Below are 15,950 nucleotides of genomic sequence, written 5' to 3' on the forward strand. Positions count from 1 at the left end.
CTCCCAAAGTGCTGGGATTGCAAGCGTGAGCAATCATGCCTGACCACCATTTGAGTTTTTATTATGTGCCAAGCCCCTTCCTGGTCTACTGCATTCCTTGTATTAACCTTTTCATACAAATAATATTATCTCCACTTTGCAAATTGGGGAGTTGGAACTCAGAGAGGTTGGGTAACTTATTAAAGATCACACAGCTGGTAAATGCCAGAGCCATGGAGATGATGGTCCTCTGATTCTAAATTTAACTCTTCACTATCCTGGAATGCTGCCCTAGGAAAGGCCAGTGTGGGTGAAATTTCTAGGTGTGTATGGAGATGGGGGGATGAGGTGGTGCCAGGATTATGGCTTCGGGTTCAGGCAGACTGTGGGCAGATTTAGGGCTGAGATGTGGATCCCAAGATTCTCTGACTTGACTCTTGGTTTACATTTCTTCTAGCCCATATGGTGGGATGAAAAACTCCCAAGTCTAAGGGATGTGGTTGAGCAGGCAGTAGGGGCCAAGAGTAGAGGCTAGGGGGTCTCTGGACCATTTTATAGGGCCTCCAGTTCTTAGAGCTTGGGTCTGAGGGTTCTGGGGTCCAAGACCTCCAGCTATGGGGTTCAGCTCTTGGGTGTTCAGGCCTGAGGAGCCACGTTCGAGTCCTTATGAAGTCTCAATCGGAAGGGCTTGTTTCAGAAAGTCTCTGGGTTTGCAGGGCTCAGACTGGGGGTCCCATCCTGAAGGCCCTTTTTCTGAGTTTTAGGGTCGTTGGGTCTGGGGGGTGAGAGAGGTCCAGTTCTGAGGGTTTCAAGATGTACGGTCCCAGAAAAGCCCAGTTCTGAGAGGGCTGGTTTGGAAATCTTGCCCTGAAGATTCCTGGATCCCAGGGCTCAGGACCAGGCGTCCCTGGATCTGAGGATACTGGTGGTGATGGCTTAGGGTGGTGTTCACTGGTCCGAAGCCCGGGAGGGCACGGGGTCTGCGGTGCGGCTGCGAGGAGCTGGGAAGCGCGAGCCCATGGCAGCCGCAGGGCGGAGGGGCGGGCCAGCTGGAGGCAGTGCTGGCGGCCCCCACACGTACTCCGCTAGGTCGGCGCTAGGACTCCGGGGCGGCGGCAGCGGGGAGGGCGGCGCTAGGACCTCGCGGGCCCGGCGGCGTGTGGGGCGGCGCGTGTTGACAGCGGAACGGTGGAGCCGGGCGGGCGGCGGGAGTCGGCGCCTCAGGTTCCTGCCTCGCGTCCCTAGGCGGCGGCGGCCGGGCGTCCCGGGATGGCCTTCATGGAGAAGCCGCCAGCCGGCAAGGTGCTGCTGGACGACACGGTGCCGCTGACAGCAGCCATCGAGGCGAGCCAGAGCCTGCAGTCCCACACGGTGCGCGGCCCAGTGGGCGGGCGGTCGGCGGGGGGCGGCCCCGGGCCGCGAGGGGGCTGCGGGCTGCCTGGCGCGGGCCAGGCAGGGTAGTCTGACGGGGACCGGGCCACGGGGTGGGCGGCCCTGGCCGAGAAGGCTGTGGCGCGCCGCTGGGTCTGGGTCAGGGTCCCCGGGGCCCAGGCGAACGCTGAGGCCCGGAGGGGCCGAGGATGGGGACCGCAGTCCCAGGCGCCGCGGGGTGGAAGGAGCTTGGCGGCGACCAGGAAAGCGACTCCGAGTTGGGGGTGCGGGAGCCTCGGTCTCACCTTGGACCAGGGAAGCAGGAACGAGACCGCTCGGGACCATCCACTTCTGCCCGCTTCCAGCCTTTTCCTTTTTGAGGCCGTGGAATTTCCTCCTTGCAGCTGAGGGTCTGGGTGATGGGGATGAGGGTGTGCCGGGCCAAATGAAGTGTGACTTCAGAGCCTACTTGTTGGGACAGCAGAGTGCAAGTGGCTGGGGTCTACAGCCGCGTTTCCAGGTCAGCCGCTTGGCCCTGGCCCCGGGAAGTAGTGGGGAAGTCAGCGGGGCTGTTAAGCAGGTGTATGAATGTGCTTCTCTAACTTGCTGTTTAGTGGGCAGTGGTAGCATTCATTTGAGTTTAAAATCCACTCGAGTAGCATAAAGGAGTAATAGGTCCTCATAGTAAACGCTGGCAGAGTTCGTTTCTGCTACATACACTGTCTTTTATGGGGCTTTAAAACTGTGGTTGTTTTCATTTGCTTGTACCTTTTTTTTGAAAGGCACACTATGCATTATAATTTCCAAGCAATAAATCCAGGAACCAGCAAGAAACCTGGAGCTCCAGCTAGTGGGACTTTTTTGGAAAAGTAATGAATGAGGAGAGAAATTCCTTCAATTGTGATGTTTTGTCAGGCCACCGAATCAGATTCAGACTCAGAGGCTTGTTTGTTTACCATTGCAGTGTGCTTGGGGGGTCATGATGTGGCGGCTAAAGCTCACAATAGCCTTCTGTTTCTCTTTTCCTTCAAGCTCTTCTGATGACTTCAAAGAGACCTTTCATTCTGTTGTATTAAAGTGAGACTTTTTTGAACCTCACTTTCCTCTTCTGACAGCCATGCTTTGTAGGGCTTGAATTGTTCAAAGCATTCACTTCCAGTTAAGAAAATTATTATCTTTTTAAAAAGTACTATTTATTTCATTCTGTGTATCTTTAATCCTATTCTGTAGACATGTGAGAAGGCACATATAGGACAGAATTTGTTAAACTTGCTATCATTTGTGCTTAAAGGGAGTATGGCTTAAGGGTTGAAATTTAGGATGGGGAGTCAAGAGTAATTCAGCTATTAAATTTGCTTTTTGATTTGACTATTGGCAAGTAAGTCTTATAACCTTTCAGGGAATAGAGTCGAGTCTTTTAGGTTTATTTTGTATTGAAAGTAAAGAGATAGATGTTTATAAATACTCACAAGCATTCCATGATTTCTACAGCCCCAGCCCATGTGCCTACCCACACCTTAATCTTGATTAGTTTGTCCTATAATGACTTCTTTCTTTTTTGTCTTCACCAGGCTACAAGAGGAGGGGCATTTCTCCCTCACTTTGGGGTCTCATTTCCTGGTTTTTGATAGGATTTCAAATGTGTTTATCAAATGACTAAATAATCCAACTTCAACCTTACTATGCCTTTTTTTCTGTTTGTGTAAAAAAGTAATTGTGAACATTGAAAAAATAACTTAGAGATCAGTACTTTAGGTGGCGAAAGATGTAATAGGATTCTGTTTTTATTGTAGTTCTTTTCTGTGTGTGTGTGTGTGTGTGTGTGTGTGTGTGTAGAGACAGCGTCTCACCATGTTGTCCAAGCTGGTCTGGAACGCCTGAGCTCAGGCCGTTCTCCTGCCTCAACCCCACAAAGTGCTGGTATACAGACGTGAGCCACCACACCTGGCCCTGCAGATCTTTTCTTTAAAAAATAAAATAATTTATGGTAGAAAATGGCAGTTCTTATAGTGATGACTGAACACAAAGACAATGACTCACAGGAGACCCATAGAGGCAGATGTGGTAGAGTAAAAAACTGTAGCATTCTCTTGCATAATTTTTTGACTGTTCTGTGTTCTTGTCATTTTAGCTGTAAAGTTTGACTGAGAAATGTTGCATCAGCCCTGAACTTTATTGAGAAAATCATATGCTGATGCAAACTTTTTGGACTATTAGTGTCTTATGAGTAAGTCTTTTTTAAAACAGGAACTGTTGGAAATTATTTTGGAAAGTAGTTATTAAGAGTGGCATGTAGAAGAGAAAGGCACTGTTTTTTCTTGGGAAGACTGAAGATGACTTTCCAGCTTGGTAGCTGAAGGGAGATGGTGTTCCAGAAGTCAGAGCTCTACTCTCCCTTTGAAATGCTGAATCTCTAGGAGGTTACTCCTTGTATGTAGACAGAAACATACGGAGATAGAGGCAGACTTGGGGTTGGAAGAGGCAAGACCTTAATACAGGTCTGGGCTGATATTTGCTAGTCATGTGATATAGGCTGGGCAAGTCGCTTAAACCTTTTTGAAGTTTAGTTTTGTCATCTGTAAATGGGAGTAATAAGTGCCTGCCCTGCCTGCTTCCCAAGGTTGTTAGGAAGATCAAATGAAATCATCTTTTTTTTTTTTTTTTTTTTTTGAGACGGAGTCTCGCTCTGCTGCCCAGGCTGGAGTGCAGTGGCTGGATCTCAGGTCACTGCAAGCTCCGCCTCCTGGGTTTACGCCATTCTCCTGCCTCGGCCTCCCGAGTAGCTGGGACTACAGGCGCCCGCCACCTCGCCCGGCTAGTGTTTTGTATTTTTAGTAGAGACGGGGTTTCACCGTGTTAGCCAGGAGGGTCTCGATCTCCTGACCTCATGATCCGCCCGTCTCGGCCTCCCAAAGTGCTGGGATTACAGGCTTGAGCCACCATGCCTGGCCAAATGAAATCATCTTGATGAAGTATTTGTGAAGCTTATTCTTCCTCCCTCCATCTCTTCACTCCCTGACAACATTTGTGCAAAGGGTTAAACATATTAGAGGGCATTATTGCAAGTAAGCTCATTTCTGTCCATAGTTCCTTTCACTTATCAAGTTTAACCTTAGGAAACATATATATATATGTGTATATATATATATACACACACACACATATCTATATATTTTTTAATACCGATGGGGTTCTTGCTGTGTTGTCCAGGCTGATCTTGAACTCCTGGCCTCAAGTGATCCTCCCACCTTGGCCTCCCAAAGTGCTGGGATTATAGGCGTGAGCTACTGCACCCAGCTGGGAAACAACCTATAACTGAAAATGATTTAGGATTTATGAACTTGGTAGGGAAAAATTCTGTGGTTTGGAAAACTGAGTCACCAGAAGGATGGAGGGAACACAAGGTCACCACCAGAAAGGCATATTTGGATGAGCTACTGGCAGAAAGGACCTGTGTTGGTAGGCGATTCTGTGCTTTGCTGATGCTGATGCATCTTTTTTTTTTTGAGATGGAGTCTCGCTCTGTCGCCCAGGCTGGAGTGCAGTGGCCAGATCTCAGCTCACTGCAAGCTCCGCTTCCCAGGTTTACGCCATTCTCCTGCCTCAGCCTCCCGAGTAGCCGGGACTATAGGCGCTCGCCACCTCGCCTGGCTAGTTTTTTGTATTTTTTTTAGTAGAGACGGGGTTTTACCATGTTAGCCAGGATGGTATCGATCTCCTGACCTCGTGATCCACCCATCTCGGCCTCCCAAAGTGCTGGGATGACAGGCTTGAGCCACCGTGCCCGGCCATGATGCATCATTTTTATGGAGCAAAATGAATTTAGCATTAAGAGCTAGACCAGCCATCTGCTGCAGGGAAATGAAGCTTCTATAAAATCAGAAAGGCTAGTATTTAGGGGGAGGATGCTTTCAGGTTAGGTTTGGAGGAAGGAGGATTTTCCAGACAAAAGGAATTCTGGTGAAAAACCACACAGGTGAGTTGTGAGAAAATTTGGGAGGACCAAGAGAGGACAAGGGAAAGATAAGTTCTTGGCTACATAAAAGGGAAAACTTTAAAGTCAGTACACTAAAAAAATGCTTACCTAGCTGAAATAGAAACCAGAGGAAACAGACAGTTTTGGAAAGCGCTGTTATCAAATGTGCATATCCGATTTTTGCTGGTAGGTAGGCTATGTGTGATAGCTTTTCATCTCAGTTTTCTCCTTTTTTTGGGGAGTGGGGGATGGAGTCTCACTGTGTCACCAGGCTAGAGTGCAGTGCTGCAATCTCAGCTCACTGCAGCTTCTACCTCCCGGGTTCAGGTGATCTCCTTCCTCAGCCTCCCAAGTAGCTGGGATTACAGGCATGCACCACCACGCCCGGCTAATTTTTGTATTTTTGGTAGAGACGGGTTTTCACCATGTTGACCAGGTTGGTCTTGAACGCCTGACCTCAGGTGATCCACCTGCCTCGGGCTCCTAAGGTGCGGGGTTTACAGGTTTGAGCCACCATGCCTGGCAGTTTTCTCTTTTTAAAATATTATTCTGTGGAGTTCATCTGGATCAGGGACTATTTATCTTCCATTTGGACATTTTGTTTTTGAGAAACAGTAATTATAGTGATAGTTAAGGCACAACAGAGAACATTTTTTAAAAATCTGTGGGAAAGGTAATATTACATGTTAAAATCGTTACTGAAAATGGATCTCTCCTTGAACTTTTGATATTTGGAAACTGCATTCCTGCATAGTTTATTTATTCAGCTATACTCATTCATTCAACAAAAATGTATTAAATACCTATGTGCCAGGCACATGCTAGAGATAGAATGGTGAACCAGACAGCTCCTGCGTCCATGGAGCCTTTGTTATGTTGGATTCTGAGGTCTTTTTTTTTTTTCATTGTGAGACAGGGTCTTGCTCTGTCACCCAGGCTAGAGTGTAAGATCACAGCTCACGGCAACCTGAATCTCCTGGCTCAAGCAATCCTCCTGCCTCAGTCTCCTGAGCAGCTGGGACTATAGGCATGCACCACCATACCTGGCTAATTTTTTGATTTGTAGTAGAGATGGGGTTTTGCTATGTTGTCCAGGTTGGTCTCAAACTCCTGAGTTCAGGTGATCCTCCTGCCTCGGCCTCCCAAAATGCTGGGATTATAGGCGTGAGCCACTGTACCTGGCCTCAACTAGGATCTTTACCATTCATGAAACAGATTTTTTTTTTTTTTTTTTTTTTTGAGATGGAGTCTTGCTCTGTTGCCCGGGCTGGAGTGCAGTGGCATGATCTCGGCTCACTGCAAGCTCTGCCTTCCGGGTTCAGGCAGTTCTCCTGCCTCAGCCTCCCAAGTAGCTGGGACTACAGGCGCCTGCCACCACGCCCGGCTAATTTTTTTGTATTTTTAGTAGAGACAGGGTTTCACCATGTTGGCCAGGATGGTCTCGATCTCCTGACCTCGTGATCCACCCGCCTCAGCCTCCCAAAGTGCTGGGATTACAGGAGTGAGCCACCATGCCCGGCCGAAACAGATGGTTTTAGTGGCTTGGTTTATTGAACTTCAGCTTCTTATCAGTGACCTGACCCTTTTTATAGACTTTTAAACTCTATTTATTTATCACCAGAATAACTATTGAAATATAATGCAAAATTAGGAGACATTGTTGCTTTCAGATCCTGAAATTTTAAGGTAATCTAGTACTCAGTATCAGAATTTGAACTTCCTTTTAGAATGCTATTTATTTGAGCCAAAAAAAAAAATTCTTTTAAAGATGTTTGCAGCCGGGCGCGGTGGCTCAAGCCTGTCATCCCAGCACTTTGGGAGGCTGAGACGGGTGGATCACAAGGTCAGGAGATCGAGACCATCCTGGCTAATACGGTGAAACCCCGTCTCTACTAAAGAATACAAAAAACTAGCCGGGCGACGAGGCGGGCGCCTGTAGTCCCAGCTACTTGGGAGGCGGAGGCAGGAGAATGGCGTGAACCTGGGAGGCGGAGCTTGCAGTGAGCTGAGATCCAGCCACCGCACTCCAGCCTGGGTGACACAGCCAGACTCCGTCTCAAAAAAAAAAAAAAAAAGATGTTTGCATAGTGTGTGATAGTTAACTTGCATCACTTCCCTTTTTTTCTTTAGAATTCCAAGTTATACTGAATACTTAAAAAATTTTTCTTAGCCAGGCATGGTGGCTCACACTTGTAATCCCAGCACTTTGGGAGGCCAAGGCAGGCGGATCATATGAGGTCAGGAGTTCGAGACCAGCCTGACCAACATGATAAAACTGTCTCTACTAAAAATACAAAATTAACTGGGTGTGGTGGTGCATGCCTGTAGTCCAGCTACTTGGGAGGCTGAGGCAGGAGAATTGCTTTAACCCGGTAGGTGGAGGCTGCAGTGAGCCAAGATCACACCATTGCACTCTCAGTCTAAAAAAAAAAAAATTTCTTTAGTCCGGGCACAGTGGTTCATGCCCGTAATCCTAGCACTTTGGGAGGCTGAGGCGGGTGGATCACCTGAGGTCAGCAGTTCCAGACCAGCCTGGCCAACATGGTGAGACTCCGTCTCTACTAAAAATACAAAAATTAGCCAGGTGTGGTGGGGCGTGCCTGTAACCCAGCTACTTGGGAGGCTGAGGCAGGAGAACTGTTTTAACCTGCGAGACAGCGGTTGCAGTGAGCCAAGATTGAGCCATTGTACTCCAGCCTAGGTGACAGAGCAACACTCCGTCTCAAAAAAATATATATATTCTTTTAAAGATGTTTGTGGGCCGGGCGCGGTGGCTCAAGCCTGTAATCCCAGCACTTTGGGAGGCCGAGACGGGCGGATCACGAGGTCAGGAGATCGAGACCATCCTGGCTAACACGGTGAAACCCCATCTCTACTAAAAATACAAAAACTAGCCGGGCGAAGTGGCGGGCGCCTGTAGTCCCAGCTACTCGGGAGGCTGAGGCAGGAGAATGGCGTGAACCCGGGAGGCGGAGCTTGCAGTGAGCTGAGATCCGGCCACTGCACTCCAGTCCGGGCGACAGAGCGAGACTCCGCCTCAAAAAAAAAAAAAAAAAAAAAAAGATGTTTGTATAGTGTGTGGTAGTTAACTTGCAGCACTTCCTTTTTTTTTTTTTTTTTTTGAGATGAAGTCTCGCTCTGTTGCCCGGCTGGAGTGCAATGGCACGATCTCGGCTCACTGCAACCTCTGCCTCCCAGGGTCAAGCAATTCTCTGCCTCAGCCTCCTGAGTAGCAGGGATTACAGGCACGTACCATCATGCCTGGCTAATTTTTTTTGTATTTTTAGTAGAGACGGAGTTGCACCATCTTGGCCAGGCTGGTGTTGAACTCCTGACCTCGTGATACACCCGCCTCGGCTTCCCAAAGTGCTGGGATTACAGGCGTAAGCCACTGCGCCCAGCCTTTTTTTTTTTTTTTTTTTTTGAGCTGGAGTCTCGCTCCCCGATGGGAGTGCAGTGGCATGATCTTGGCTCACTGCAACCTCTGCTTCCGGGGTTCAAGCAATTCTCCTGCTTCAGCCTCCCTAGTAGATGGGATTACAGGCACCCACCACCACACCTGGCTAATTTTTGTATTTTTAGTAGAGACAGGGTTTCACCATGTTGTCCAGGCTGGTAACTCCTGACCTCAGGTGATCTGTCTGCCTTGGCCTCCCAAAGTGTTGGGATTACAGGTGTGAGCCACTACTCTCGGCCATCTTGCAGCACTTACACACATTATAATAAAATATAAGAGCAGTTATTTGCTGGGCATCTATTCTATGTGGTTATGTATTTTTCCCCACTTGTCCTAGAAATCTGAGATAGATGCAGTCTTAAAACCCTGAGTGGAAAGCTTTTAGGTACTGGTAATTAGTTCTTTAGAGATTGTAAGTTGTCTCTGCCTATCGAAGATGTTGGTTTTGTTGTTGTTGTTGGGGTTTGTGGTCTTTTTGTTTTTGTTTTTGTTTTGAGATGTAGTCTTACTCTGTTGCCCAGGCTGGAGTATAGTAGTGTGATCTCGCCTCACTGCCATCTCCACCTTCCAGGTTCAAGTGATTCTCCTGCCTTGCCTCTCGGGTAGCTGGTATTACAGGCGCCAGCCACCACACCTGGCTAATTTTTGTATTTTTAGTAGAGACGGGGTTTTACGATGTTGGCCAGGCTGGTCTTGAACTCCTGACCTCAAGTGATCTGCCCGCCTCAGCCTTCCAAAGTGCTGGGATTACAGGCCGTGCCTGGCCAGAAGTTGTTTTTTTTTGCAGCCTAATTTATGGGCTGGTGATACTCAATCCCCGTATATCACCTGTTTTGAGGACTATCTCATGAGAAAGATTTCTCGTAATAGGAATATAAATCCGAGTACCTGACTATAATTACTAGGAAGAAATCTAAGATTCTGGGGCTGCGGTTTATTTTATGTGAAAAGATAGTTACATGTTTTGCTTCCCTAGGGAACGGTGGAAAGAGCCACCTATGTGTACTTAGCTTCCATGTGGATTGTGATCTTGAGATCGTTCAATACATAGATTTTTTTTTTTTTTTGAGACGGAGTTTCACTGTTGTTGCCCAGGCTGGAGTGCAATGGCGCGATCTCAGCTCACTGCGACCTCCGCCTCCCGGGTTCAAGCGATTCTCCTGCCTCAGCCTCCCAAGTAGCTGGGATTACAGGCGACTGCCACCACGCCCGGCTAATTTTTTTTGTATTTCTGGTAGAGACGGGGTTTCACCCTGTTGGCCCGGCTGGTCTTAAACTCCTGACCTCAGGTGATCCACCCACCTCGGCCTCCCAAAGTGCTAGGATTGCAGGCCTGAACCACTGTGCCCGGCCAATTTTTTTTTTTTTTTTTTTTTTTTTTTTTTTTTTTTTTTTGAGACGGAGTCTGGCTCTGTTGCCCAGGCTGGAGTGCGGTGGCCGGATCTCAGCTCACTGCAAGCTCCGCCTCCCGGGTTTACGCCATTCTCCTGCCTCCGCCTCCCAAGTAGCTGGGACTACAGGCGCCGCCTCATCGCCCGGCTAGTTTTTTGTATTCTTTAGTAGAGACGGGGTTTCACCGTGTTAGCCAGGGTGGTCTCGATCTCCTGACCTTGTGATCCGCCCGTCTCGGCCTCCCAAAGTGCTGGGATTACAGGCTTGAGCCACCGCGCCCGGCCTTTTTTTTTTTTTTTTAAGACAGGGTGTCACTCTGTCAGCTGGGCTGGTGGGCAGTATGGAGCAATCGTGGCTCACTGTAGCCTTGACCTCTCCAGCTCAAACAGTCCTTCTGCCTCAGCCTCCTGAGTAGCTGGAACTACAGGCACGCATCACAACACCTGGCTAATTTTTAAATTTTCTGTCGAGACAGGGCCTCCCTATGTTGCCCAGGCTGGTCTCAAACTCTTGGCCTCAAGTGATCCTCCCATCTTGGCCTCCCAAAGTGCTGGGATTACAAGTGTGAGCCTCTGCACCCAGCCTAGATTGTTGATTGAAAGTTTAAGGCAGGGTGTGGTGGCTCATGCCTGTAATTCCAGCACTTTGGAAGACTGAGGTGGGTGGATCACCTGAGGTCAGGAGTTCAAGACCAGCCTGACCAACATGGAGAAACCCCGTCTCTACTAAAGATACAAAGTTAGCTAGGCGTGGTGGCGCATGCCTGTAATCCCAGCTACTCGGGAGGCTGAGGCAGGAGAATCCTTGAACCTGGGAGGTGGAGGTTGCGGTGAGCCGAGATCCCACCATTGCACTCCAGCCTAGGCAACAAGAGCAAAACTCGGTCTCAAAAAAAAAAAAAAAAAAAAAGAGTTTAAATGGGTTTGTTTTGTTTGGAGCAAGTAAAATAAACTCCTCCGTTCCTCCTGCAGGGCAAGTAGTGGTTTCTTTTTAGGCTGCTAGAGATTATAGGGAATGAAGCTCTTTTATGTTCCAGCTTTTGGCACCCTGAGAAAGGGGGAGATGGATTCCATTTTAGAAGTCATAAGAGCTTAAGTGTTTGGGATACCAGAGGGGGAGTAAAAGCGTTTTTCCTTTGTTTTTTTCCTTAAACTAGAAGTCATTCTTATCAGTGCCTTCCTTTGCAAGCACCAGGGATGTACAGGGGGAAATTAAAGTTGACTCCTCTTCAGAAGAGATGAGAGTGGCCCTTCATTTGTGGTTTGAAACTTTTGACTTAGGAGTATGGAACCAAGTGCTTTATCTTTGGTAAATACTTGGACCTCAGGAGGAGGATAGTTTCTTCAGATTGATCATTTAGTCTCCAGCTCACCTTGCTGACAACCACATTTAGGGTAAGCAACCATTTTTAGCTGAAGTTAAAATATCAAGTGTTTTGAGCCAGGCATGGTGGCTCATGCCTGAAATCCCAGCACTTTGGGAGGCCGAGGCAGGCAGACCACTTGAGGTCAGGAGTTTGAGAACAGCTTGGCCAACATGGTAAAGCCCCATCTCTACTAAAAGTACAAAAATTAGCTGGGAGTGGTAGCACATGCCTGTAATCCCAGCTACTTGGGAGGCTGAGGCAGCAGAATTGCTTGAACCCAGGGGACGGAGGTTGCGGTGAGCCGAGATCGTGCCACTGCACTGCAGCCTGGATGACAGAGTGAGACTCCATCTCAAAAACAAAACAAAACAAAACTTTATATAATTCACATACCATATGAGTCACTCATTTAAAACATACAATTCAATGGCTTTTGGTATATTTACAGAGTTATGTATTCATCACCACAATCAATCTTAGAACTTTTTTTTTTTGTTTGTGAGAAGGAGGCTCGCTTTGTTGCCCAGGCTGGAGTGCAGTGGTGTGTGATCTTGGCTCACTGCAACTTCCGCCTCCCGGGTTCAAGTGATTCTCCTGCCTCAGTCTCCTGAGTAGCTGGGACTACAGGCATCCGCTACCACGCCTGGCTAATTTTTGTATTTTTAGTAGAGATGGGATTTCACCATGTTGGCCAGGCTGGTCTCAAACTCCTGACCTCAGGTGATCCAGCTGCCTCAGCCTCCCAAAGTGCTAGGATTACAGGCATGAGCCACAGCACCCAGCCAGAACATTTTCAGTACCCCAAAAAGAAACCTTAGTCATCACCCTGTTTTATAACTCAGAATGTTATTTTTTTTTTAAACCTACAAGGCTACTAAACTAATTTAATATAAACACCTGTTTACCAAACTCCAAGAAACAACCAAGTTTTATTGTTATCGGAATTGTTTCAGAATATATTCTGAGCACAAGTTCTTTAGCTCTTTGGGCCCAACTCCTTTAAGGATCTCATCAAAGGTACTGCTTCCCTATTCATAAATACCCATAAACATGTCTTTGTGACCTCTCAGAACCTCACTGACCTGAAGCCCTTTCTTAGGCTTTGGGTCTTAGGGTAAGAATCACTGTTGGAAAAACTTTTTTAGGCCAGGCATGGTGGCTCTTGTCTGTAATCCTAGCACTTTGAGAGGCTGAGGTGTGTGGATGGCTTGAGTTCAAGACCAACCTGGGCAACATGGTGAAACCCCGTCTCTACTAAAAATGCAAAGATTAGCCAGGTGGATGGTGCATGCCTGTAGTCCCAGGCTATTCGGGAAGCTGAGGCACAAGAATCGCTTGAACCTGGGAGGCAGAGGTTGCAGTGAGCTGAGATCGTGCCAGTGCACTCCAGCCTGGGCGACAGAGTGAGAGTCTGTCTCCAAAAAAAAAAAAAAAAAAAACAAAACAAAAAAAAACAAAAAACAGAAAGAAAAAGAAAAAGGAAAACATTTTAAAACTGTAAACTTGGAGTATTACTTATTTTAGTTGGTGTTGGTGAAATATGGGCATCTGAAGAAAATGTACTATAATATACCAAATGCCAAATGTACTATAATACCAAAATATCCTACTTTAAGAAAATCCTATATTTAGAACAATAGATGAACTATGTCCTCTTAGTTTGAAAACAAGTTGCTTTGGGTTGCAGCTTGCCTGGTGCGTTTCAGTGTGTGCACAGATGACTTATTAGACAGTGGCCTGGGGAAGGGCAAAGGGCTCTGTGCGGGAGAGCAGGGTTCTGGAGCACTAGCCATGGCTCCACCTGCTGTCACAGCACCTCTTTATAATATTTAAACAAGGCTGTTCACATTTCTTTGATGTGTTCATCAGAAGTAGGTCATTTCTCCTCATAATTCAAATGAGGATTTTTTGCTAGACTGGGGGGAAGTCAATGGAGTGTTGGTATGGGAGAATCCTGGATCTCAAAATGTCTAAGAGCCACCTATAGTGGTGAAAAGGGAAGCAGTGTCGTTCTCGGTCATTCATTGCCTTCCTTTTGAGCCTGCCCTTCCACCAGGTAACAAGTGATTCCTGGGCAGGGACTCATTGCACTTTAGTCCTGCACGTGTTCCTCTTGGCAGAAGTAGAGAGAAATGAAGCCAGAAAGAAATGGGCCTGCTCACACCAGACCTCTAGCATCAGACCAGCACCACAGCACCCTGCTGGTCTGCGAGAGCACAGGGAATGGCTGAGTGTCACACTGCCATGCTGTAGGCATCTATGCATATGACCATGTAGCCCACCATATTCACCAGCAACCTGGCACTGGTTTATTCCACATTCCACAGGCACTTCTCAAGCTCCCGCTCTTTGATGAGCATTGTGGTCTCTAGGAGTGCAGTGGTGAGCAGTCGCTGCTCTAGGGGCTCTCATGCTGTTGAGGGTGGACAGGAGGGTCTGTGCATAGAGGACCCACCTCTGCTTCTTCCCACTGTAGATGGTAAGGGGCGCAGGCAGCTTGTTCTACCTCTTTGAGGCTTGTTTTTTTTTTTTTTCTCTAAATCCAGACTTTATTGTCTATGTATTGCTGTGTTGATTCAGTTTCAAACTAGCCCAGTCCCTGGCACATAGATAGTAAGCATGCAGCAAACATTTGCTGAATAAGTGAATTTGAGAATGAATGCCATTATTGGAGGTAAAGCTCTTGTGTACTACTACTGACCATTGTACCTACCAAGCGGGTTACGGGGTACTTCTGCTTCTTGTCTGCCAAACTGAATATAATTTTCCTTCCTCTGAAATTCCCATAGAGTATATCTGCCTCAAAGGTACACTCATTTTATACACCTATTGTTTCTTACTACCTTGTTTTCTGTTTATAACCCCCCTCCCCCAATCCCACCCAGGTAAAACTGTATATAATTGGGAAGAGTAACAATGGCTTAATGACCTTGAACAAATTGCTGCTTGATTTCTCCAGCCTCAGTTTTTTCATCTGTAATGTGAGGATAGAAAGAGTATGTTAGGACTGCTATAAGGATTAACTGAGCTGATCCACATGGAGTATTCAGAACAAAGCCCAGCACATAAGTGTCATTTGTTTTGCTGTTTATTACTATTGTATTTGCCAGGGCACTCGCTTACTATCTAGTGCTTTTTCGGCATTCAAATATATGTTTTGAATGGGAAAAGGAAAATTATTTATTTAAAAGTTTCTCTCACTGTCAACTGTGATTACTTTGCTAATAAGTGGCAAAAAACATCAGTGACACCTCAAAGAGCAGGTTTCCCCCTGTTTTTTCCTTTTTACCCTGGAGTAACACGTTTTGACAGCCATGCTTGGGAGATGCAGCTCAGGACCTCCTTACCAGGCTGCAGAGCTGGCTATTGGTGTTCAATGGTGATGGAATAGGTGAGTGGTCAGCTGAATAGGCGTGGTGGCTTATGCCTGTAATCCCAGCACTTTGGGAGGCCAAGATGGGCAGATCACCTGAGGCCAGGAGTTCAAGACCAGCCTGGCCAACATGGTGAAACCCCATCTCTACTAAAAATCCACAGATAATTAGCCAGGTGTGGTGGCGGGCACCTGTAATCCCAGCTACTCGGGAGGCTGAGGTAGGAGAATTGCTAGAACCTGGGAGGCAGAGGCTGCAGTGAGTTGAGATTGCACCATTGCACCCCAGCCTGGGCAACAAGAGCAAAATTCTGTCTCAAAACAAAACAAAGCAAAAGACAAGTGGGCAGGCCACAGTGCTCAGCCATGAGCTCCCCAGACCTGAAGGGAGGCAGCCCCTAGCAAATGCCCATTTCAGCTCTTCCTCTCCCAGCTTTTGTTAATCCCTAAAGGGGTTCCAACATCAGTACACAGACATTTGATCTCAGGAACATTAACAGATACTTACCAAGAGTCTTCTGGGTGCCAGGCACTGTGCTGCCTGTTAAGATAAAAAGATGAATGAAGCAGGGAGCTGACGTCCTAGTCAATATAGCAGCCACAAAAGCAAAGATGAAGCAAAGTACTATACTAAAGGGCCCCTCTGCCTGGGAGAGCAGGGCACAAGGGGAGAGGCTGGTCAGGTCCTCCCTGGGGCTTAGGGAACTCGGAGCGGTTAACAGAGGAGCCAGCATTTCAGAGAAAACGTTCTAAATCAGTATCCCTCAGCCTTTTCTAACTTGCAAACTCCTTTCATAGTAATAGGGAATGGTACAAACTCTCTCTGGAAGTGATTTTAAATATTAAAAAAATTTTATTTAGATCAGTATATTACTAAAAATTATATCGTTTGGGATCTGAACTATATATATTTTTAAATCATGATCAGAGGAATACAACTTAAGGCCCTGAGAGCATCTTCAGACAACTTGTAGAATTACCATTTTTATGATAATTCTCACTTGTATTTCTAACTTCTCACTAACGTGTTTTGTCA

General features: G+C 47.1%; 1 protein-coding gene across 12 annotated transcripts in view; it reads left to right on the top strand.

Annotated features, from left to right (window-relative positions):
- Positions 1-1,132: 1,132 nt before the first annotated feature.
- PXK (PX domain containing serine/threonine kinase like) overlaps positions 1,133-15,950 on the top strand; it is a 101,280-nt gene continuing 86,462 nt past the window's right edge. For 8 of the 12 annotated variants that reach the window (XR_004436910.1, XR_004436912.1, XR_004436913.1 and 5 more), the window contains exon 1: positions 1,134-1,350. Coding sequence is in view for 6 of the 12 variants with exons in the window: in XM_033210270.1 (XP_033066161.1) it covers positions 1,249-1,350 (102 nt within the window). In the remaining 6 variants the exon portion in view is untranslated. Of the gene's footprint in view, positions 1,351-15,950 lie in introns of all 12 variants that reach the window. The other 4 variants (XM_033210272.1, XM_033210274.1, XR_004436911.1 and 1 more) reach the window with 2 other exon arrangements.

The sequence above is a fragment of the Trachypithecus francoisi genome, unplaced genomic scaffold (assembly GCF_009764315.1).
Source record: "Trachypithecus francoisi isolate TF-2019V2 unplaced genomic scaffold, Tfra_2.0 Lachesis_group0, whole genome shotgun sequence".
Classification (NCBI taxonomy): Eukaryota; Metazoa; Chordata; class Mammalia; order Primates; family Cercopithecidae; genus Trachypithecus; species Trachypithecus francoisi.